The sequence below is a fragment of the Podarcis erhardii genome (assembly GCF_964252035.2).
Source record: "Podarcis erhardii genome assembly, chromosome: 2".
NCBI lineage: Eukaryota > Metazoa > Chordata > Lepidosauria > Squamata > Lacertidae > Podarcis > Podarcis erhardii.
The window spans coordinates 54,086,144-54,110,476 of record NC_138498.1 but is presented as its reverse complement, the minus strand read 5'-3'; the positions used below and the strand labels follow the sequence as shown (position 1 = coordinate 54,110,476).

Here is a 24,333-nt window from a genome sequence, read left to right as displayed (position 1 = left end):
AAAATGTAAAATCCCCCCACCAAAAGAGGACATGTCCTGGAATTCCCAGACGTATGGCAACCCTACCGCAGGGCAAAATTGAGAAAGGCAGCAAATCTAAAATAGCATCCTGTGATCTCCTTCTGTCTGCAACATTTTCCAAAGGAATCTCATCTTTAGCTTCTTGAGAGTAGTTAATGGGAACTGTTTTAAATATTGGCAGCAGAAAAACAAAGTGGACAGTGAAGTAATGGCATCGACAGCAATTTGAGGCCACAATTAGGAAAATTATATTGCAATGCTTAAATAACCTCAGTGCTAAAAAAAGAAAAGTGTAAAATTGAAATAATACACTAGGACCGAGTTGTCTTCAACAAAGTTTTCTCACAATTTAAAATAAGTTCACCTAATTGTCATTGAGGGATATTTTGTCTTCTACAAATTATAACCCTTTGTTAAAATACACACGCTCCAATTCAGGGTTGCTCTTTTGGATCTTGGCTTGTAATTCTGGCTCCAGACGAGTTACAGACATGGAACTGAGCAAAAGAAAAATAGAAGAGACGTCACATACAACCCATGATCAAATTTCATACATGCAAGTGGTGAAGCTTTATGATGATGATTTATTTTTTTAAAAAGTTGGAATTTATATCAAATATGATTTTGTACTAAGGGTACTTCTTTATCAATTCTAAAAGTATTTACTTGCACATCAAATAGTCCTTGTTCAACATTATGAGCCATAGAAGAAGATTTTCAAGTTTTTGCTTGGCTGTTTTGCTTGGCTAAAGTTAACTGGTGAGGTATGTTAATGTGTCAGCCAGGAAAATGCGCTTTACATGAACCATTAAGCTTTCACTTATAAATTAAACTTGGCCTAACAGTTCGTGTATCACCAACAGGTCTTTAAAACTGATTGCTAACATTTTAATTGCATTCACTCTTAATAATAAAAAACAGTTTAGCATGTGTGAAAACAAAGGCATGCAGTTAAAATCAAAAACTGTGTCACAGAACTCTTTAACATGTCAACACCAGAGAATACCCACCTAAGCGTGATAAATTCTGATCCCTCTCAAGCTAAGCCTGGAACTGCTTTGGCTATATGCAACTCATAGGCTTTTTCGAAGCCAAGAGGGGAAATAATGTTAACAATCAAACTGCTTTGAGTTAAATCGGCATTCATGTGCCAGAAGAGAAGCAGCAGGGGGATTTCTGGTTCCACGAAAGAACCTTGATCAATCCATGAAGTGAAATTTATATTTATTGATCCCAGCAAATGGGAGTCAAACTTTGTTTATGTAGCTTCCTTCAGAGCTCAATGCAGAAGCAAACATATCCCTTATACAAAGTGGCACAAAGGACCACAGTGTTGCAACAGGGAACACCAAAGCTGTTCATCTTCAACAGAAAGACGTTCCAGGTGCCTCTGTAAGGTTTCCCCCCATGATCCTATACTGGCTTGCAGGATAAAGCACTTCAGTGTGAAGAAGCTCTTAGGGAATCTATGGCATCCTTCCCCACAGCAGCCCATTAGTAATCTGGCTGAATGACTGTAGAGCATAACCCCAGTGGGTAGCTACAGAAAACAACCAAGAAAATGCCTGTGGTGATGAGAAAGAAGGCAGGAAGACTGCTGTGCTTCTTCTCCTGGGCTTCCTCTGGGTGGTGAAGAAGGAGTGATTATTATATAAGCAACACCACCAACCACTAGGTGGTGGTGTTCCATGCACGTAGTCCTTAGTTAAGGTTTTATGTATTGTCTGTTGTTGCATTGTCTTGGATCTGTTTCTCTAACAGACCTGTGTTGGAGGTCTGTGCTGTTGATTTAACTGACAGTAATTTATTCTAAGCTGATATGGCAGTAACAAGGGGAGAGTTTGGGACCACCAATCTGCATAGGAACAAGGTAACCCGCTGCTGAAAGTCCCACTCCTAAGTAAAAGGAGTTGAAGAGGCATCAGAGTGGTTTCTCATTGGCTGGGAAACAGCAGCATCACCTTCCTCACATAGTCATGAATGAGAATGTGTTTCAAGACAGAATCAGGGCTCTCCCCCCCCCCCCCCCAGCCGGAACTCAGTTCCAGGTGGGCGCCATTGTCATTATAAGAGTTCTGGCACCGCTTTTTCTAGAAAAATGGCACTGTTAGTATAGTAACTACAAGTGAATGGGGTGAAGGCGAGGAAAATGAACGTGAGAAAGATCTGATCTTACTATGCCAGGCAGGATTAGAACAGAAGTGCTACCCAACCTGCTTCCTCAGAGCTAGGCAAGAGCAGACTTTGGGCTGGGAACCTATCCTAATAATAAGGCCATTTTGAAAATTTCTTACTTCCATTCTTAAAAAAAAAGGGGGGGGGTTATGTTCTGACTTCTGGAATGTCTCTCTGCTCATAGCCATAGAAATGATGATGACTCTTTGTTTTCTAAATTTTTTGCAATGTGCTCAGCATAACCTTACCATAGCCCAAAGTATTTTTTAAAACACACACACACACACACACACACACACACACACACACACACATTACCTTTTTTGTGGAAATAATGCACAGCACAGAGGTGTTGCAAACACCAAACTGGAAAAGACAAGCATTAAGTTAGGTTATTTGGGGGTAACTGTCCTCAAAGTACGAACTGGCCTCTTTCAAATGTGCAGATAGTTTCAAAGCACCTTAAAATCCTAACTCTGGACATCAATATTAAAAGCATAGATATTGCAGCAAAAGGTTTCATGGGCTAAAGTCCACTTCATCAGATGCATGGAACTCCCCCTTGTTTGTTTCCTTTGCTCTTGCATCACTTTCTTTATGTGCTACATTCAATTTATTTAGTATTCAACAGAGCTGATAGTAATGAACACGGTTCTGATATGGGAGGCTTGTAAAGGGTTCTGTGAGACTCCTCCTTGCCCAGTTTGAGTTCCAAAACTTGGAGGTTTAAATTGGGAGCAGGATAAACCTCACAAAGCCTTTTCCAAGTCCCACCATATTGGGGACTTTAAAGGAAAGGCAGGAGGCAGCCCTATGCTCTCATTTGAGCCTCTGGAGAAGACGATGTCTTAAACCTCGTTGAAGTAGCTTCTGTGTGCAAGCTGTTTCCATGGGTGCTTTTGCACAGGCCAGTAATCCCCACACAGCTGATGAAACCCTGTCCTCCTGCCTATCAGCTGACGACCCCTTGGTGGGCCAGGATTGGCCTGTGGACTAGAAGTTCCTTGACTCCGTACTATGACATGCCGTTTCCCCCTCTGGGCTTATATGGCCCCCCGTTCCTCCCCTTTGGTTTGCTCTGTATCTTCCCCAACCAAGACGAAGTCAGCCTATTCCAGAAGCTCAAGGTCTGCTTTTTTTTGCATTGCTCGCCCAGTAGCTGCTTTGGGAAAAGGTTATCATAGCACTTTCTCCAAGTTATTTGCCTTAGTCTTAAAGAGAGGCTTTGATGGCCTCATTGTGCCAAAGTCAAAACTACACATTATGCTTAATGTGTAACATGCAGGTATTGTCTCTGCTGAACCAGATCAAAGGCCCATCTAGTCTAGCATTTGGTCCTCACAGACACCAATCAGATGCCTCTGTGAAGCCACTAGCTTTTCTTTAATTGATTACAGCTGAACCTGGTGGGTTGTTTTTGGATGGAGTCATAGGGGAAGAGAGAAAGGACAATCCTATTCTTTCCACATGTTGTGATCTCAATAGCAATTGCCCCTCCCACCATTGCTGGAACTAAAGAAAACACAAGATACACAGCCACACTGCACACATGAAGCTCAATGTGCAATTCCCCATTTAGGGATCAAAATCAACATCTTTCACAGAAGGAAACATTGTTATGATAACCACAACCATATCCCCATGAATTCATTTTTATTTATTTTTTTACTCACCAGAAGCCAACTAAACCCACTTGAATGGGGGCACTCATCCATGGAAACCTCTGCGTTTTAAAAGAAATGTGACATGATGAAATGAGATATTTCCTCTCACCACATATGTACTATTCACGTTCTTGGGTCCAGACCTTTTCAAAGCACATGGACTCTGAAAATTTATGCAAAATGGAGAAGGCATGCTTGAACACACACCTAACTACTATGGGTTCTGCAAACATTCCCAGCCTTAGAGTCAGATGTTATAGCCTCCAAGGTCAATAGGCACCCACACACCCCGACTTTGCTGATTAATCCATGTGTTCTTAGCAGCAGGACGGATTTCTAAAAGTAGGGCAGCATTATAATATCAGACACACAGAGTGTTTAAGGGATGAAAGCAGTCCTTTCCTGCAATTAGATGAATTACTTTTGTAAAATTCCACTGAAAGCACTGCCATTGCTATAGGGGGAAAGGCTTGGGCCTTCAGGTTTTGAAAATGTTCATTGCTGTTATCCATTAAAACCCTGGGACGGGTGCTTTAGAGGTTGTTATATAGTTGTAGTAAAAATACACACATCAGGAAGTACTGAGGAATCACTCAGGCAATGTGAGCAATGTTAGGACTTTCTATAACATGTGATCCCATATTGCATTTGTTAAATAATGCAAAAGGATTAATTCCAATGTATATTTTAAAGTTGCACCGAATTTCTTTTTTAAAGAATTGCAAGTGCCACTTAAAGAGAAACTGGGGCAGGGGTTGCATTCTGTGGTATTTCTCTATAAGCAAGAGTAATATAATCCTACCCCTACCCTCACTTTGGGAAAAAAACTTTTAAAAACTTCATAAAAACTGATAGACAAGCCTCCCCTTTTCCCATTATCAACTGTTGTTCCTGTGTCAGTAAGGAACAGCTATTCTTGGGAATTATTATAACATTTTAAAAAAAACCAATGCATTGTTTCACAGCATACAAATCCTATGCACAGTTTATTGTCACATCATCAAGCAAAACTAATCTTGCAACAATTAATCATTTAAGGGATATTATAAAGATGCTGTGTTAAGACTTCTACCAGAAAGTAAATGCTAATGAAACCAAACCACAGCAAGCCTCTTCTATATTGAATTTGCTTCTGTTACTAAAAACAATCATTCCCTTTCATATATGGTATCATAAACAGGATGAAGATTAAAAGTAAAATAGTTAATTGGTTAGAATTACAATGGATGTGTGCAATTATGATTTTCAAGTAAAAAGCATTCCATAAACTGTTATTGTATTAAGGATCAGAATGAAGTGTTAAATAGTTGGAAATAAGCAGCAAATGTGGAACTATAGATTTTGTGCTTTAGATATGAGGGAAAGAGGCAGGGAAAATATTCTGTGCATATTTACTCAGAAGTAAGACCCACTATGTTCACTGGGGTTTACTCCTAGGGAATTAATGTAGATGAACAAGCCTTTAGGATCGGAGTGACTATATTGAACTGCTCATCAGTTCCCAGATTAGACATATACAAGGGATCTTTAACAATGCCTAAATGTATCACATCCACAGGTGTGGACAGCTAAGGTTACTGAGGCTCTCTCTGCGCTGCAGGAATCCAAAGCCACAAAGCTGCTGCCTGTGAATCAGGTAGTCAAGGAACAAATGGCAGCTTTAAACTTCAAGGATGGTGCGGCATGTAATGATGCAGCACTTACATCTCTCTGGAAACTGAGCAGATGGCAGAACTCCAGCCAGCCAAAGGACTCCTATTTACTTCTTATTGCACCACAGTTTATGATCAACCAGACACCAGTAGATGCCACCCAATGGAATCATAACAAAAGGGCAGAGGATAGAACTCTGCACTGGAGATGTTCTAACACCGAATGCAAGATGACACTGTATTTCTCAAAGCTGTTGTTCGGAAATGTTTCATTTTTTGTACGATGAACAGTTTTGTGTAGGGTTGCCTCTTGGACACAAGGGCAATCTAAAGTTTGTTTTAAGTTTGTTGTTGCACAGAATCATGAGAAACAACAGCAGGCAGTCTCTTTTTCTAAGCATTTGCATTGGGGCTCATAGCACCATTCAAGTCAGCTACCATTTTCAGATAGAGCAGGCGCACAAAAACATTCCTATATGTGGGAACAAGAGGAGCCACTGATGCTCAACAGACACATGGATGTTTAAATGTATTTCTCAGATGCATGGGGCCGGCTCATACTAGCCGGAAACCTTTACTCAAGTTTGGTGAGCTTGTAGCACTTAGCTTCCCACAACTGTGAGAACAGGAGCATCTGCGTGGGTGCGGTAAATGGGGCCAAAATTACTCTGTCTTAAGACTCAGGTCTAACCAGGAACATTGGCACCTGCCTTTTAGCAAGTTGGATCATATTGCCTATGCTGATTGGTAGTGACTTTCATGGACTCCAGACAGTAGTCTCTTTCAGTGCCAGTTTACTGGAGATTGAATCTGGGACATTCTTCATGAAAACAGACACTCTGCCGCTGAACTATGGCCCACCTCCTATTACTACCTTTAATGAGATAAAGTCAGCATGAAATGGCTTTTCTGCTTGTTCCTTCCTCTGTTCCTCGGCTGAGGACAAAAGCAAGTGCTGCCAGGCTGCTGCTCAAATTAAAATCACGTATTTTTCTCAAACTCCCAGTGATTAAAATGCCTGGCATGTTTGGGGCTGCTGTCATTTCTTTCTACTATGCTGCAGCCAACTCCTCGTGCTCCATATTCACCACTGCTCTCAGGGGAACTGTCTGCTTTTATTTGGGGAGTCACATTTGGAAAGCTTCAGCCATTTCCATGACTCAGCAAGATTCACTACAATTATATTTACTACAGTTATAGAAGGACAGCAACCTGGAGCTAGAAACATATAACACCGGTCTTGAAAGACCTACACTGGCTCCTAGTACATTTCCAAGCACAATTCAAAGGCTTGGTGCTGACCTTTAAAGCCCTAAATGGCCTCGGCCCAGTATATTTGAAGGAGCATCTCCACCCCCATCGTCCAACCTGGACCCTGAGGTCCAGCTCCAAGGGCCTTTTGGCAGTTCCCTCACTCCGAGAAGTGAGGTTGCAGGGAACCAGGCAGAGGGCCTTCTTGGTAGTGGCACCTGCCCTGTGGAACGCCCTCCCATCAGATGTCAAGGAAATAAACAACTATCTAACTTTTAGAAAACATCAATATTCTCTTGGGAGCTGACCAGAGTGGCTGGGGAAATTCAGCCAGATGGATGGGGTATAAATAAAAAATTACTACTATTATTCTTAGAAAGGAAGGCAATGTTTCTGCAGCAGGATTCAAAGAAATGAAGACCTTCACAGAATCCCTCTTTTCCTTCTCTTTGTCTGAACCTTTAAAGTAAAGATTTTTTTTCTTAGGCCGAGTGAACAAGAGCTATTATCTGGAATGGTGGGAAAATGCTAAAGCCTGTATGCATTAATAAAGCAGGTTGTAGATGGCGTCAGAGTAGTGCAAGTAATGAACTTTAAGCTGACATGCCGAAGCTGCTTATTTTATTTAAAAAAGAAGTGCAGTTCATTGCTCAATGGATCCAGGGCTGATCAATAGCAAGTCTTATAATTAACTAGCTGCAGAGCAATGATTCACCTGAGCTCACAGTCCATGAGGCAGAGAGGGGGCAGGGAGGAGCAGGAAAACATAAAGGGAGTCATGATGGTGTCAAAGAACACTGAACAGTCACTGAAGGGCTCTTTCAGATGTGCTGATCTGAAAAAATTACAACATCTTCATGTTGATTAAACTACATACACGCCAATGGAGACTTTGCTTGACATATGGCATTCTCTTTTCATTAGCCATTGCAAGAAATATCACTGAACCAACAGAAATGCTCATCACGTAACTTGTCACAGTCAAATGCAAACAATGTTAACTCCAAAATGTGTAATATGCTTAAGCAAACATCCCTGCTTCTTCCAACATATTCAAGTCCCCCACTGGAATTCTACAGAGAATATTTCTTATTTGCTGATGGATGGGGATAAATACACTTACACATTATGTTTCCATCAAAATAAAAAAAAAATCCTTCCAGTAGCACTTTAGAGACTAACTAAGTTTGTTATTGGTATGAGCTTTCATGTGCATGCACACTCCTTCAGATCCAAGGATTTTTTAAAATTTTGTTTCGACTGCTGCAGACCAACACGGCTACCTACCTGTAACTAGAATTATGTTTCCATGTTTGCTTTAGCGGCCCAGAGGATTAGACAACATTTCATTGTGCAACACAGCGCCCAGTGTGCTGGGGGCTACGTGTGCTAGAATATAGACATTTGTGAAGTCCAGTGGATTTTAGCAAATCAATTTAACTGACTGACTGACTCTTCGAACATGATGCAGTGAATTCCACATACATAACCTATTTCAGCTAAGACTTCATATCAATCTAGGAGACTTGGATCAAACTCTTTCTAAAGTCACTAGGTAACCTCAGGCAAGTAGCTATCTGTCAGTGGGGATAATGATGGCCTATATAGCATAACTGATATTTAATGAACTATGTCCCTAGAAAATTATTCTTACTTCAATGTTGCAAGAAAAAAATTATGGGAGGGATTCACTCATGAACCCTGTCAGCAGAAGCCCTGTGCTTGCCCTAGGTGAGATTAATATCTTACAATGACACTGAATTCCCCGACATACAGAATGTTACATGAAAAGAGCAGCTTCTCGGGGAATCGCATAGGTTGGCAACAATGTGTGGTGCTGGTAATACTCTTGATGTTTAGTCCATCAGCAAGAGCATAAGAAGCATGGAGGCCACTTTAATGATTACTCCCATATATGCACAAGCCACTTATATGCACAAAAATCCAAGAAGAGCCCTGCTGAATCAGGCCTGTGGCCAATCTAGTCCAGCATCCTATTCTCACAGTGGCCAACCAGATGCCTGTGGGAAGTCTGCAAGCAGGACATGAGCGCCGGAGCATCTGCCCATCTTCGATTCCCAGCAAGTGGTATTCAGAGGCATACTATATTTCAGGCAGGTGACTCCAGGCCACCACAAACCTCTCACTCTGCCCCAAATAAGCAAATTTACAGCAGGATGGAAAAAGTCATCTGACTATGTAGGGAGCTGCCATGCATGCAGTACTCGATTTATGCATGACAGCCATTGCCATACGGATCAATTTTAACTTAAAGCAGCTTCCATGTGACAGCATACTTCATGTACATCAGCTTCGAATTAGGTCCTTGTGGGAGATGTCATGCATCTGAAAATAACCCTGACTTTTAGCATAAACGCTTTAATCAACATATATCTCCTTGTTACAATTTATGAAAGCAACGGTGTGGATCTAATTTGCACAATGGAATGAAGAGCTTTCACATCCCCCTCCCCCAACCCCTTGTTTTATTCACAAACAAAAATGTTCCCTAGAGCAGGACAGGGAATAACAGCAGATTTTCTCTCTTTTTTTTATTGCTCTGTGAATGGCTATTTCATTAAAACTGATCTCTTAATTGTACTGGCTGTCAGAAGGAAATTAATATATCTTCAAGAGCTTAGGCTTACCTTTAAAAATGCCTTCTTTTCCAAAGAATTCATTATGAACGGGGGAATGGCTACAAAAACAAAGAATGAAATGCTTAAGCCTTAGCAAACTATGTATACAGAGCACTTTCTAATAACAGGTATGCTTCAATGAGTTTACTGGTAGTGTATAGCTTTCCTGAGGCACTCTATTAATATGCATAAATAAATTAGCAATGTATGGAGATGAAAAAGGGTTATAAAGAGATGAGGGAGAATGTGCACATGAAGTTTCACAAGAGATATAATTAATTAAAAAAAGATTTTAATAATATTTGATGGTCAGCTAGAGCAATGGCTACAATATCAACAGTGCGTTGCAGATACATTGTAAAAATAAATAAATCTCTGCCATGTTTCTCTACAATATCTTTTATGTGTGAGCCATTAGCTGTTCAAATCTAATGTACTGAAGCCAAAGGTCTTAGAAGGGCATGATTTCAATCACTACTTATGCTTAGCTGAAGGTGAACTAACCCATGCCAGGAGCAGCCATAAGGATCCGTGAGATAACCACCTGCACAATGGCCTGTTGGGCAGCTTTGGATGATTCACCCAATCGGTTTCCATTTTCGTCTGTAATGGGAATACCATACTTTAGTTCCCTGTTGGGTTTTAAAAAAAGAAAAGAAAAAAGCTGAACAATTGTGAAAGGTTACTCTTTAAGGGCACTATATGCTCAAATTGTTTATGTTCCTAAAGTTACGTTCCAGAACATTTGTTAATCATTTGTAAACTTCAACAACAGCCCTGCTTTGTTTTTCATTACATTCATAAGAGCTGGTTTGCACATGATGCTCAAGCAATGCTATGGCTTTGTGCAAATGCTAGAGATTGGATTGTGGCCACTGTGCTCCTCTCCCAGTCCTCCTCCTGCTGCGCCACTGAAAGCTAAACCATGGGTTGGTTTAACACAGGGTGGGGAATCTTTGCTGGCTGGTGGGCCAGATCTCTATCTCCCCCACCCCTGCCTGGTCAAAGTGTGAGTGTTGAAGGCACACTCTGATCCACCCATCAGCTGTTGTGTGGGTAGGAACTTACCTTTCTGGATTCAAGGAACAACTTGGGAGTTTTAAGCTCTCGATTGCTCCTTTGAAGTCTTGCCCTTACCTGCTCCACACCTGCTGTCATGACATCAGGTGTGGGGTGGGTGGGTGAGGCTTCCTGAAAGTGGCTTCCTCTGCAGGCTGGACTCTGCAGGAGTCACATCCAATTTCAGTCAAAGCTGGAGAAGAATTCAGGACTATTTAAAGCTTGTGCCAGCTTTGAAATGAGCTTTAATGAGCCTCTGAATTTCCTTTCAGAGTCTGGCTTGGAACAAATTTTGCAGCATCCCTCCTAAGCCAAGAGGTGCTCTGTAGCACATGCGAGATTTTTATCTTACCTTTGCCTCATTAATGGGATATTTATGCAGTTAGCAGCAGCTACAGCAGCAAAAGGAACAAAACGTCCTATAAGAGGTGAGACATGCTGTGAAAAAAGAAGTAAGAGCTACCTGAAGATGGACAAACCCCACCAATCCTCAGCCACTCTAAAATATCATCTTAAGTATTGTTTTGTGAAAAGCTGATCTTAAGAATCTATGCCAATACATCAGAGAATATATGTGCCTGAAGCTAGAATCTTTTGAGAACACTGGTATAGACTGCACCTTGTAAAAAATGAGAGTGGTTTCTCAACTGTATTCCAGTGACATAAAAATATTTTAGAACAGAAATGTTGAGTTATAATCACTCCCAGAAATCAGGTTAAGTTTTTGATGAAATGCCATTTAGGGAAGCTATATGATCATTATTATTTTTTTAAAAAACCCTCTATCTTTCTCTTTGAAAAATAGTTGCAGTCATTCTGTGAAAGCTTTTTGAAGTGTAGCCATCTTAGAGTATGTCAGCAAACACAGCAGGGTGTCTCATGTTTTCTTGAAGATTTATTGCAGCAGAAGCTTTCCCAGGCAACATCCTACTTCATCAGATGCATGACATGGACAGTGACGATATGCACATGTTAAATGTTTTGGGGTTGGAGATAAAAATGACCTTTAAACACCTCTTTAAAATGTATACCAAAGCTTTATTTTTGTTTTGTTCTGCGCATCACTCAGTTTTTATTTGTGATATACAATCACATTTTGCTTTTATCTAGCTTTTAGGAAAATGTATTATTATTATATTTGTATTAGTTAATGTTGTTTCATTGTTTCTATGTAAACTGCTTAGATTTTTATTATACAAGCAGTATAAACTATTTATAAAGAAATCTAAAGTGGATTTCATGCAAGAATCAGAAACAGCACATTATCTGAATATCAGTTGCAAGAGACCTCGCCCTAGAAACTGAGACTATATTTTTGGTAAGGTGGTAAATCCAAGCCTGGGCTCACATAACTGTTGTACAAAGAAAGCTGGAAGTTCCAGAAAATGCTAGGGAAAATGCAAGGCTAGAACACTTCTCCCTGACATCTAATTTCTGTGTGCTGACATATTCAAAGGTATAAAAATGAATCAGTACTGAACTGAAGCAAACAGGATTCAGTCACAAGAGACTGATAAACCCACAGATGAAAAGATTAAGTGGGCTCCTGAATATGCAAGGTCATGTCACAATAAATGCATTGGCTTTTAAGGTGCCACAATAACCCTTGTTACTCCTCATGCGTATGGAAATCATTAACTAAAAGTTTCCACAACAATCAAAACTCTTTCTCAAAGCAAAACGGAGGAAATGATTAAATACCTTTGTTAGTGCGTTAAGTCCTAGAGCAGTTGCAACAGCACCTGTGGTGGCAGAAACATAGGCTGTTCCCAGCTGGCTAAAACAAAAATAAGAATGTTTGTGTGCGCACAATAGCCGTATATGTTACATCGCACATGTTCCAATTATGTAAGCACAACTGGCATGGTACTGTAATATGTTCTCTTGGCTGAAAGACAAAACTGTACTGGAATATAATGTCAAGGCATCTAGTGGGGTTACAAACTTTTCCCTTTCCCACTTATGATGCTAAGTGGCTGACTCCTAAGTGATCTATATGTTCTATATCCACAGTTGGGAGGCGGTATGTCTCAGAATGCCAGTCACTGGGTATCACATGTGAGGAGTGCTATTGCCCTCAGGCTCCAGCTTCTGGCTTCCCATAGGCATCCGGTTAGCCACTGTGATGGCAGGATGCTGGCCTCTGACCCCATCCAGCACGACTTCTATATTCTTGGGTACCAAACTGACAGCTGGGTGGTGTACACCTGTACTCTGATGATGGACTCAGTGGAAGCATTGTGCTTACACTGAGGGCTGAGATCATGTGGTTTTTGTATGCAACACATCCTCATCTCAGTCCTTGGTACATTCCGTTTAAAAGATCTCACTCGGAGACCCACTGTCAGTCATGCCATATGATAGTAGGTTAGACAGGCTAATGGGCTAACAATATAAAGCTGCCTCATACGTTTGACAGTTCACTATATTAAGAAGCATGATAGAAGCTTCAGATATCCTTGTAGCTTCAGATATCCTTGTAGACTCTTCCTCTGCAGAATGAGCCATGGCTTTCTTTTTGCAGCTATTTCCTCTGCCAGCTCTACTATACGGTGAACTATGCCAGTCCATTTATCAGAGAGCAGGAGGATCTAGGTGCATGGACAGACTGTCCTTTTCATGAAGGAGAAAAGATACAAAGGGTCCTCAAGGTACTAATTTTGGGGCTGGAGCCTTAACAAAAGTCTAACAACGTTCATCATCTCGGCCCCCAAACAGGGTCCCCCACCCCAATCGGGTCTAATGCCATCATAAGCTGGCAAGGAGACTGAGTAACCTTGAGCCATCTTCACCAGAGGCAGATAGATCACCTCAGAATATCTTGGGAAGTAATTCACTTCATTTCTTACATTTATATCCAGCTCAGCATCACATACACAAGGCTCTCAAGTGCTCTCCCACCCAGGCAGTGACCAGACCCAGAGGTGCTTAGCTTCAAAAAAGTTGCTTCGCTGTGTGCCTTTACACTCTGATACCGGTCAGAAACTGGTTATACCAAAAGCAACTGGAAGGATAAAGAGCAGCGGTGGGGAACCTCAGGGCCCCCGGATATCGCTGGACTCCCACCAGCTCTAGCCAGCATGGCCAAGGATCAGAGACAAAGGAAACCACAGTCTAACAACATGTAGAGGGTTTCAGGTTCCTCAGCTCTGATGCAAAGACTTCCGAGCATGTAATTATGGTATATCTGTCTGCCTGTCTGTATCTGAAGAAGTGTGCATGCACACGAAAGCTCATACCTAGAACTAACTTAGTTGGTCTTTAAGGTGCTACTGGAAGGAATTTTTTTATTTTGTTTTGTCTGTCTGTCTGTCTGTCTGTCTGTCTGTCTGTCTCTCTCTCTCTCTCTCTCTCTCTCTCACACACACACACACACACACACACACAACCTCTGAGTGTGCAAGCTTAGGATGTCAAGCAACACTGAGTGGCTGTACTGTGACCACCTGTATCCTACTGGCAGTTCTGCTCCTACAGTCAAGAACATCATCTTCGTTCTGCTCTTGTCACATTTGGGCAACATCTTTTGGTCTTCTACCTCAATGTTTCCCAGATGTGCTCGACCAGATGAATAATTCTCAAGACATTTAAAAGACCCCACCAGAACCAGACAACTTCATGGACTATAGAAGTGAAGCACACATGCCTGTTTGAAATGCTCTGATCCCATACCAGCTGCAATCCATAGTAGCTGTCTAGAATACATTAGTAGCCTAATTTAGTCATTCAAATTATGCAGATATGACCTTGGGTGATTATCTACATGCAAATAACTTGTTTTTAGTACCAGACAGAAGTAACTAGGCAGCCATGCATCTAGTAATATCTCACATATATTACTGAGGCGGTGTACGTGAAGTGCTTGGAATGCTCGCTATATGCATGTTACATATTAATGTTATTAAATTAGCATCACTTCGATTTCCCCATTATAGTTTACCTTGTGCTTACATGTCGTCACGTCAAGCCAGTCTATGAAAAACCACATTGCAAATTTAATAATAATCCAAACTAGGCAATCTGGGATCCATTATTATTACAGCTGCTGGAAGCCATTCAGAAGATGCAGGGGACCTCTCTTGCCTTGGGCATGAATTCCTCAGAACAGGGCAGAATACAGGGCTGTTTCAAATATGCAGGGCCTGGCTGCGGCTCAAAAACTAAACCTTATTGCCGGCTCCACAACCAATTACCACCCTCATCCCAAGCTTTAGGGAAAATGATTTAGGGCAGAGACGACCAGCCCCCACGGTTTGGGGAGCTAACCATTTTTTTCTGGTTGGGCAAGGCCCCATCAATTTGATGGCTGCTATTAAAAGTGGGGAAAAGCACTAACATAGACCCAGTGCTGGGATGGGCAGAGCCCAGTGCTGGGATGGGCAGCGCCCATCACTGTGAGGGAGATGCAAGCGGTCTCCTCCCCAGTCATCAGACTGATCGTTTTAGGAGTGCAGAGAGGGAGATGACCACACCCCCTCTAGTGATCGCAGATAAGCCGAGTAGGGGGGAGTGTTGGACTGTGTGTGTGCATGTGAGAATGTGGACTGGCGCACACACTGCTGGCACGTGGCCAAGGGTGAATGAGGCTTCTTTTCCGGGGGGGGGGGGGCAAAACAAGTTAGCCACCCCTGCTTTAGTGACTGGTCACTTCATCAGTCTTGTGAGCTATTTTGGCTTTCATCAAAGATAACACTGCCTGCATATCACATTACACTAATTAGAGCATAACTTTAACTCAGAGAGATTACACGTGCAAAATATTAAAGCATTTTCTCAGGCCGTTCACATCATAGCACAGAATTTAGGTCTAAACTAGAGCAGATATCGTAATTCAAGGTTTTGGAATTTTCTGCCTGGTGTGGCTTAAATACCTTACCTGACAGTAATTGGAGCATCTCCACTCCTGTTGGTGTAATTTACGATGGCATTGAACGACTGGTTAATCCACTGCCAGAAGACCACTGCTGGAGTAGTTCTTAAAAACAAAAAGTACCACCAATTTTATTTAAAGTGATGAGATTAAGACAATCAAATGCAGTTGGGCTGATTATAGCTCGCATACTGAAGTTCAAGAGTTCTCAGATTGAATTTTCTCTACTTTGCTTTCTTTTGAAGGTAAATAACGAAACCAATATGTGAAAAATATAAGGGAGCAGAAGAAACCCAAAATGTTCATTTTAACTGTTTTTTGAAACATTCGAAGTATACAACATCACTCACTTGGGCTGCAGCAGCACTAAAACCCTTTAGAGTACACAAAGTTGTTACAACCAGTGTCAGTAGGACTATGGCCTTCAAATTGGATTTCTCAATTGCATACAGTGGTGCCTCGCAAGACGAAATTAATCCGTTCCATGAGTCTCTTCGTCTAGCGGTTTTTTCGTCTTGCGAAGCAAGCCCATTGACGGCTTAGTGGATTAGCGCTATTAGCGGCTTTTAGTGGCTTATCGGCTTAGCGGATCAGCTGATAAGCTGCTTAGCGGCTTAGAAAAAGGGGGGGGGAGGAAAAAAACCCCGCAGGAACTCGCAAGACATTTTCGTCTTGCGAAGCAAGCCCATAGGGAAATTCGTTTTGCGAAGCGCCTCCAAAACGGAAAACCCTTTCGTCTAGCGGGTTTTCCATCTTGCGAGGTGTTCGTCTTGCGGGGCACCACTGTATTTATTTCACTCATGTACTATCATGAGTGATTACTTACCTATAAAAGGTCATCATGCAGCCAGTAATGGTCATATTCATGGGCACCTGAGCAGACATGCGGCCAATTAGAACCATCTTTTCCCCAGTATCTGGATGGAAGGCTGAATCGTAGATATATTTCGCCCTCCATAGTTCATCTTCTGTTAATCCAGGGCATGCAATTCCTTGTCTTGGGGCAAATGGAAATATATGTGAATATTTAATTATAAATATGACGTTAAGGTCCAAAACTTAAGTAATCACAAGAAAGATTGGCACATATCTTCTCTGCACACACAACTGTGCAGCAGCTTTGCATAAGAACCTCTGTGTCCCTTTCCATCATCATAACTGCTCTTTCTCATGTCAGCATAGTCACAGGAGTACTGCAGGTAGGTCAATGTAAGCAGCTGGCTCACATTGAATTTTGTTCATGCAATTGTGCATCAAAGGGCAAGGCCCTAAGGAGAAAATAGTCACTGCTTGTTTGCGAAATTGACTTCTGGCATTCTACTCCAAAATATTTTATCATTCCCTTACATTCCACCCCATCTTCCCTTCTTCCTCACTACTGACAACAAAGTTTAATTCTTCATTCCTAAATGTTCATTGCAGAAGGCCTTTTCCCCTCAAGCACCCATGTTTAAGAGCACCCCACTTGTTGTAGCTCTTGGCACGCTGCCTGGATAGTTCAGCTGGTTAGAGTGTGGTGCTAATAATGTGAAGGTTGCAGGTTGGATCCCCGTATGGGACAGCTGCATATTCCTGCATTGCAGAGGGTTGGACTTTCAGTGGTTCTCAACCTGTGGGTCCCCAGATCTTGTTGGACTACATCATTCCTGAGCTCTGGCCTTGCTAGCTAGGGGTGATGGGAGTTGTAGTTCAACAACATCTGGGGACCCACAGGTTGAGAAAGGCTGGGACTCACTAGATGATCCTCAGGGTCCCTTCCAACTCTATCGTTCTTTGATTCTATGATCTGACCACACTGTAAAAACCAATTAACACCTGGAACACGGTGCATGCCAGCTCTGATCAGCAGTTACAATTCATGACGGTGGATGCCTCTGGACTGGTGTTTTATGGCATTCTGCCTCATATTCTTGACACAGTAATAGCGTATTGCTCTCTGGAGGGGTTTATAGCACAACAGAGGCAAGGCAGAAATAAACCAGAACACTTTTTTGGACAGAAAGTTATGGGATTTCAGCAGGCAGTGACAGGATATGACCTGATTGAAAACAAAGCACTGTCACCACCCCAACGTGTTTTCAGGCACAAACAGGATTGAAAGTGGGATCGCATATGACAGCCTTGATAGCATGAGCACAAAAATAATGAATGCACAATAAAAGGGATGTCTGGAAGGGCTGGTCATAATGCATAAATACACACCCACATCCACACACCCACGTATCACAGAGGCTGATTCTTACACTGTGTACCTATTTCCCCCCTCTAACATCAGCATAGAACACCCTTTTGATGATATCATCTGTACACTATGTTTGCAAGAGGGTGTCTTAAGGAGGCCTGTGGGATTCTCTTCTCATTTAAGACTTCCTGAAATTCAAGCTGGGGACTCTTCTTGACCAGACACTACAAGAGTTGCTTTTTTTGAAGAGAGTGGGGCCTGGGTACCATTTTCTACTGCAAGTGGCTATTTTATTTTACTCTTTTTACATTATGCCTCGAGTATTCTCAACTACGATATGATACGATATCTTTATTGTCATTGTCCCATACAGAACAATGAAATTGAGCCCTTGCTTTTTTAAAATAAACATTTACCTGTAATCATGCACAATTTTTCTTGCTTTTTCTAGCTGCTCATTGGACAACAAAATATTCCTAGGATCAGTGACAGTGAAGAAATGGCTCGCTCGTCCAATAAACGTACTTTGATCCCAGCGAGGCTCTTTGATATTGATGTTGAATGGTATATCGGCTGACATTTTTTCAAGAACACTAAATAAGAAACAGAGACAGAAGCAGTTTTCAGTTTCACAGTTCTTGGCTTCCTGCGTTTATCTGGATCCCTTTAGATTTCTGGTTCTCTGCCACAGATCTCTGAACTCTTGTTGAAAATCAGAGATAGAGAAAACTCAGCCCAGTGATGCAGTCAAATGCTGAAATAGCACTTGTGCTACATCTCCAATAACAGGATATTTGACCAGAGTTTTCAATAGAAAACCCTTCTTGCAACATGGATGAGATCATGCTAAAAGTAGGTCAAGATGTCCCACAAAGCTTTTGTTGAATGACCTTGTCTGTTTTGTAAGCTTCCCATCATATTTAATTTTCTATTCATAACAGCAGAAAGGTTTATTGCAGCTCACTTGAGGATGAAACAGTGTGTGTATCTGCTTACAAAATTATTTGAGATATACGCATTAATGACTGTATTGGATTTTACTTTCCCCTAGTCATCTTAAAGATGCAGTTAGCAGAAGGCAGCAAAATAACTATGGGCATGTTGTCCATAGGGTCAGAAACTAATCCGACGCACAGATCTCACAGACTTCTCATTATTTCTCACCCATGCCTTAAAGATGCAGGTAACCTCTGAAGCAGCATACTACACAATTTCTGTGCATGTGTGTATACATGTGCACATGGATATGAAAAATGAAAGCAGGTGCCATTTATTCTTCTATCACCTGCAACAACAATATGCTGAGCTCTCATTCCTTCATCGGGGGGCTGCATCAAAAATGCCAGTGGGTACTAGAGATAGTCCAATGCCTACCAGTCGACCCAATACTAAAAAACCAAGGTGTTTATCTTGAGGCTTACAAATTTGCTAGTTGTTGATGGTTTTATTCGTGAAAGACACAAAAGCTTGTCCTGCCTACTCCCATGTCAGCATTATCAATCAAGCTTGGATTCTCATAGACAAGCCAAACCAAACCAAACCAAACCAAACCAAACCAAACCAAACCAAACCACAAACACACCTTTTCATTGTCTCCTGGTTGTAGGGGACATTTCCTTAGAACCGGAAAGGCTTGCTGAAGTTTCTAATCTGAAACCTTATCATAGAACAAGATCTCCACTGGCCAATATTCACTCAGTTAAAAAACCCCAAAAAACACAGTTTAATTGCATTGCTGAACTTGGCTCCAACTTATCTTTCTTATTGTTTTAAAACCGCAACTGCTTATGCCATAACTGACAGACAGTGTGAGCTACCATTTCCCATCTTTGAATCACTGAAGCTGGTCAATGTACTGCCCAAGGTAGGGATCCAAAGAGACAATTTGAATGCCTAGGAATCTTCCTCATGTGCAAAGGATTGCATTTTTTTGCTGATAGCAGAAACCGCTCATGCTCCACTGAATGCTGCTCTAGAGTATGCAAGGCAAGTTTAGATTCTGGATGTAAATAACTAGCTCTCTTTCGATAGTAATGTGTATTACTTCACACACTTCTAATTGTGGTGAGACAGCCCAGTTATATTTGGGAACCCTTCTGATTATTGATAGGCAGACTTGGTGTACATGTGGAAGCAGCTTTGCAGTTCTCTGGATTCCAGCTGCAATCTCCAAGATTGAAAGAGAACCTCAGAATTAACTATACCTGTGTATTGCATTTGGAAAAGGTAGGGCATATAGGATTTCAATGGCTGTTCCAGAACCGCAAAGTCTTTGGGAAACAGTGTAAGCATTTTGTTGTAGCCAGGGTTAAACTGGCTGGTTAAACTTGAGCTGGTGAATAGCCTGAATGTTTGAAAGGTTACAGGGTCCTACCAACAAAAAATGTAGGAGAACAGTAACACAAGTGTAAAATCTAATCTAGTTTCAAAATGAAATGCAAGTCTTGAACAAAGTTCAGCCAAATGCTTTTAGTATGAAAGAGTACATATAACAGCAAAAAAGGAGACTTTAGACCTTGTTTAAAGGTCAACAATGTACCTGCAATGAAATTCCAGTAGCAATCAAAAATTAGTTCTCTTTTAAAAATAAAAACTTTCTATTGTATAATATGGTTGCAAGACACAGCTGGTACATGGAAATGCATTATTTTCCACAGCAATATACTGCATGATTAGAGCCGAAAACATTTACGTACATCCTTCTAGTTTAAACTACATTTTTCAGACTGGAGCATTATAATCAGATTAGTGTGTTTTGGGTATATATGTTTATTGCTTGCCTGGAATGAATTTTGCTTATGAAATATCCATTCAGCTTCTGAAGGGCACAAGAGCTGACACTGACTCGAGAAGACCAAATAATCCACAAAACCCAGTACCTGGCTATAACAAACAATAACACTGATGTAGTTAATTGCGTTTTTCAAAATGCTTCATGTACTTTATAGAAGGGGTGGAGAACGTGTGGACTCCAACTTCCAACAGTCTCAGCCAGCATGCCCAATGGTCAGGGATGATGGAAGTGGCAGTCAAATAACATCTGAAGGACCACAGCCCCCCCCATCCATGCCTTATAATATTGTAAGGATTACCTACATAATGCAACAAAAACAACAAGGGAAGCAGCAGTTACCAGTTACCAGCCTCTGAAGCCACAGCAAATGCTGTGATTCTCTAGCAGTTTGACTTAGCCCCTAGAGACGCAGGCCATTGTCTTTTGAGACAGATTAATACCAACAATTTTTTTTTACAAATATAGTGGTGGGGATTTAGTAGTTTGCATAAAGCAATCTAACAAATTCACTGCAGGAGCAGGATTCCAAGAAGCACTGGGCACACTCTGCTTAGTTCAATTCAGAATGAGCTCAGTTATTTAAGAGCTGTCTTGGAGGATTCTTAGAAGAAGAATAAAAGCTTATCTCTTTTCTGAGAGTTCTCTTGTGGCTTGCAGCCAAGAAGTCTTGCTCATTCATATTTTTTTTGGGTGCAAGGATACATTAATCACAGCCAAGACTTAGCTGTAAAGTCCCCCACCTCATATAACTGATAAGAACGCTTCCCTAGCCCTATCCACAGTTCAACTACAGTCACATGGACAAAAGTAAAAGAACGTTTTACTGCCGAGGGCCATATTGCCTTAGGATTAATCTTTCAGGGGCTGTATGTGGTCAGAGAGTCATGGAGGGCTGCACTTTGCCCCCTGGGGGTCCCCACCCCTGAACAAGTTGCTGTAAAAAGCTATTCCAAGTATGCCAACCAAAGAGCAAATTACTAAGAGTTAATAACCACCCTGACGGTATCAGTGCAATGCATTACAGCCATGCAGAACAAGCAAGTCTAAAATTAAAGTGATGAAATTCAACACAAACACTCATACCCTTTCTGCCAACTACTTTTCTGGCCATCTTGTCACGGCAGGAGGGTTCAGGTACACTGGGAAGGTTACGCAGAATAGCTTAAGAACAACAAGCATCATGCAATGGGACAGGTAACAAATTCACCAAGGTTCCTGCCTCCTCTGAGCAATTTTAGTTTTCCCCTCCCCTGCTTCTAATGAAAATCAACTTGTGGCATTTCTAAAGAAGGTGCCATTCAGAACTTCGAGGCTACGTGTGTCAGACTTCATTTGCTTCACTGGACAAAACTGTGCCCTGCCTGCAGCTCCAGTCTGAGAAAACTAGCAGCCCAGATGATGGCTGGGAAGGAGGAGTGGTGCACCACATCCATCAAGCTAGGGAGGCAAACAGCCCGCCCCTCCAATGTTACTTTCACTTAAAATCAGCTTGCCCTGGCATTTATCTGCACCAGCCGCTTTGTCTGCAATATACACTTCCCCACAGTGCGCTAGGAGGAGCCTACGAAGCAAAGGAAGACAGAAGTCAGGAAGAGGGTCTGCAACATCAATATTACAAGATGCAATTTATAGGAGGGTGGGAGAAGTCCCCACGTAACCTAGCAACAAAAACTACAGCTCCCGTATAATTCCCACTGCCGAGGCAGCCTGCACAGCAGCAAAGCAGCCATCTTTGGTGTGTAACTTAGCGGGAGATTTCATCATTCCGCGCTGAAGTCACCTCCAGATGTTCGCGGTTCACAGCAGTCCCTGCCAGCGCAGCAACTTCACACGAAAACCTGTTCTCCGCAGTGACACATTTCTCTTAGCCGAGCCCGGACAGCCTCCTCGACGGCTTTACCCTTTCCTTTCCTAATGCAACTGCAGCAAACGAGGTTCTTGGGGAGAATGGCCGCGTCTTTTCCCTTCCTAACAACGTGGCCGTGGGAAATTATTAATTGTAAAAGCGCACACACCTTAACCCGGTCTACCTCATTCTCAAAGTATTTATGAGGTCCATTTAACGCAAAATCAGGCAGCTGGAAGAAGGGAGAAAGCGCTCAGTACCCAAACGAACGTCTCTTTCTCTTATTTATTCTTTTTTAAAAAACTAAACCAATACTTTTAGATCCATCTACTGGGAACGCACACATACCCGAAAGGGACATTTTGGGTTATTCACTGGGCCCACGGTATACAGGAGGACAGGAATGCTGGAGTGGGTTAGCTAAATGGGCATTGCGATGCCACATTGCATCAAGGGTGCCAACTTGAATAAAATATTGGGGGGCCCATGTATGCCCCGCCCCGCATCATCGATCACAAGACACGGCGCACGCGTACCGTTGGAGTGGAAATGCCCATCAACCGCGGGGGGGGGCACTCAAATATTTTATTGGGAGGCCGAAGGGACCTTGGTTCCTATGTATTGTATTTTGGGGGAGAGGCTACTGTTGTAGGCAGATGCACCCCGGGGGAAGAGGATGCCGCTAGCGCGCTCGAGAGACGGGCACCGGGGAGAAAGGGAGGCGTAGCTCTCCGTCCTCTGCAGAGCCGCAGCAGCAGCAGCTGCGGGGCGCCAAGCCGGCCTCCCTCCCTGCACCCGCTTCGGGGGATGGAGAGCGGGGAGGGTCACCCCCCACTTTGGGGCTGCTGGCTGGGTGAAGCGCCGTGGAAGGAGCGCCTACCTCCCGAGCGGCCAGGGATGGGGAGAGAGAGGTGCTTCTGGTTGCTGCCCAGGGTTACTCACGGCGCCCGCTGCGCGCCCCGCTCCACGGCTGCCTCCCGCACGTCCGCGCCGGCTCCAGTCCGAGAGGCGCGCCAAAGCCCGCCGGAAGAAATTCAGGAGGCAGCGAGCAAGCGGCGGCGGCGGCGGCGGCGGCTGCAGAGCGGGCCAAGCCGGGGTGGGAGGGGCGAGCAGCGTCCGCACCGCCCCCTCGGGAGGGAAGGGAAAGGAAGAGGAGGGCGCGCCAGGGGAGGAGGCGAAGGGCGGCGAGGGGGCGGAGGGCTGCCTTCGCTCGCTCCAGGCACCCGGGCCTGGCGCCGCGAGGGAGAGCCAAAAGGTGAAGCGTTGCCCGCCTCTGCGGTGCTCAGCATGTGGGGAGGAGGGGCGGAATGGACCCCGCAAGCCCCACCCCCGACCGGGATTTTAGCTGAATCAGCCCCCCCCCCGCCCCCGGCTTCTTAGAAAAACATGTGAGGGCAGCACTCTGCCCGGTGTTTGGAGTGGGGTAGGGGATCGCCAGGCTTCTCTATGGCAGCTTGGACCTCAACATGCCCCGCTCGCTTTCTCTTTCCTATTTAACGCGGACTTACCCTTCCAGCAGCAAATCATGGGATTGTGGAGTTGGAAGGGACCCTTAGGATCATCTAGCTCAACCCCCTTCAAATCAGGAATATGCAGCTGTGCCATACCGGGATCAAACCTGCAACCTTGGCATTATCAGCGCCATGCTCGATAACGTCTAACCAGCTGAGCTATGCGCTGACAAATATGTTGCCAGTGTTTGAGATGTCTCCTCATGGCTCGTTTTCAGATTAAATTCCCGTCGGGAAGTGCTCCTGTTTTCGTCCGGAAGCTGTTTCTGGCAAGGGCATCTTTTAAGAGTAAAAAGTTACAAATGACTACAAATGACTACAATTGTAGTCATTTGTAACTTTTTTACACTTAAAAAAATAAATCAGAGTGTCTTCTGTTCACAGGGGATACATAAGAAATTATTGAGCTGATTTTCACAATCCTATTTGAGGCCAACCAAATGAATAGCTTCTTAGCAACATTGGGATTATTGGTTTCTTTGCTGAGAGCATTAAGTAGCCTGGAGATAGTCCGATGAAAACGACAGAGGGGAAATCAGGACAAAAATGAGTATGTCACAGTCTTGCATAAGCTCATCTCTTCTTTTGTAACTAGTTGAAAAGGTGATGACCCTGTTAAAGCTAAACAAGTGTGTGCCGAGCTTGCAGGTTTCGGTTTAAATGCTGCTT

General features: G+C 42.9%; 1 protein-coding gene across 4 annotated transcripts; it reads right to left on the bottom strand.

The window, feature by feature from the left end:
- Window positions 1-18: 18 nt before the first annotated feature.
- SFXN1 (sideroflexin 1) lies at window positions 19-23,322 on the bottom strand. 4 transcript variants are annotated; one of them, XM_081852161.1, is made up of 11 exons: window positions 23,034-23,322; window positions 17,930-18,106; window positions 16,158-16,328; window positions 15,338-15,436; window positions 12,163-12,238; window positions 10,814-10,899; window positions 9,907-10,034; window positions 9,412-9,461; window positions 3,870-3,919; window positions 2,515-2,562; window positions 19-518 (listed from the first exon to the last, which is right to left on the bottom strand). In XM_081852161.1, the coding sequence occupies exons 2-11, from the start codon at window positions 18,091-18,093 to the stop codon at window positions 422-424; spliced, it is 969 nt and encodes a 322-aa protein (XP_081708287.1). In that variant the 5' UTR covers window positions 18,094-18,106; window positions 23,034-23,322; the 3' UTR covers window positions 19-421. The 4 variants fall into 4 exon arrangements, 3 of the variants coding, with proteins under 3 accessions (XP_081708287.1, XP_081708285.1, XP_081708286.1); XM_081852159.1 differs by having other exon boundaries at window positions 23,096-23,202; XM_081852160.1 differs by lacking the exon at window positions 23,034-23,322 and adding an exon at window positions 22,088-22,225.
- Window positions 23,323-24,333: the final 1,011 nt, after the last annotated feature.

Coding starts and splice junctions, on each gene's coding strand:
- SFXN1 (XM_081852161.1), bottom strand. CDS start 18,093: ATGTCAGCCGATATACCATTCAACATCAATATCAAAGAGCCTCGCTGG. Junction 9,462..9,906: donor TATGGCTGCTCCTGGCATGG/GTTAGTTCACCT, acceptor TTGTTTTTGTAG/CCATTCCCCCGTTCATAATG. Junction 3,920..9,411: donor AAAAGAAGGCATTTTTAAAG/GTAAGCCTAAGC, acceptor TTTAAAACGCAG/AGGTTTCCATGGATGAGTGC.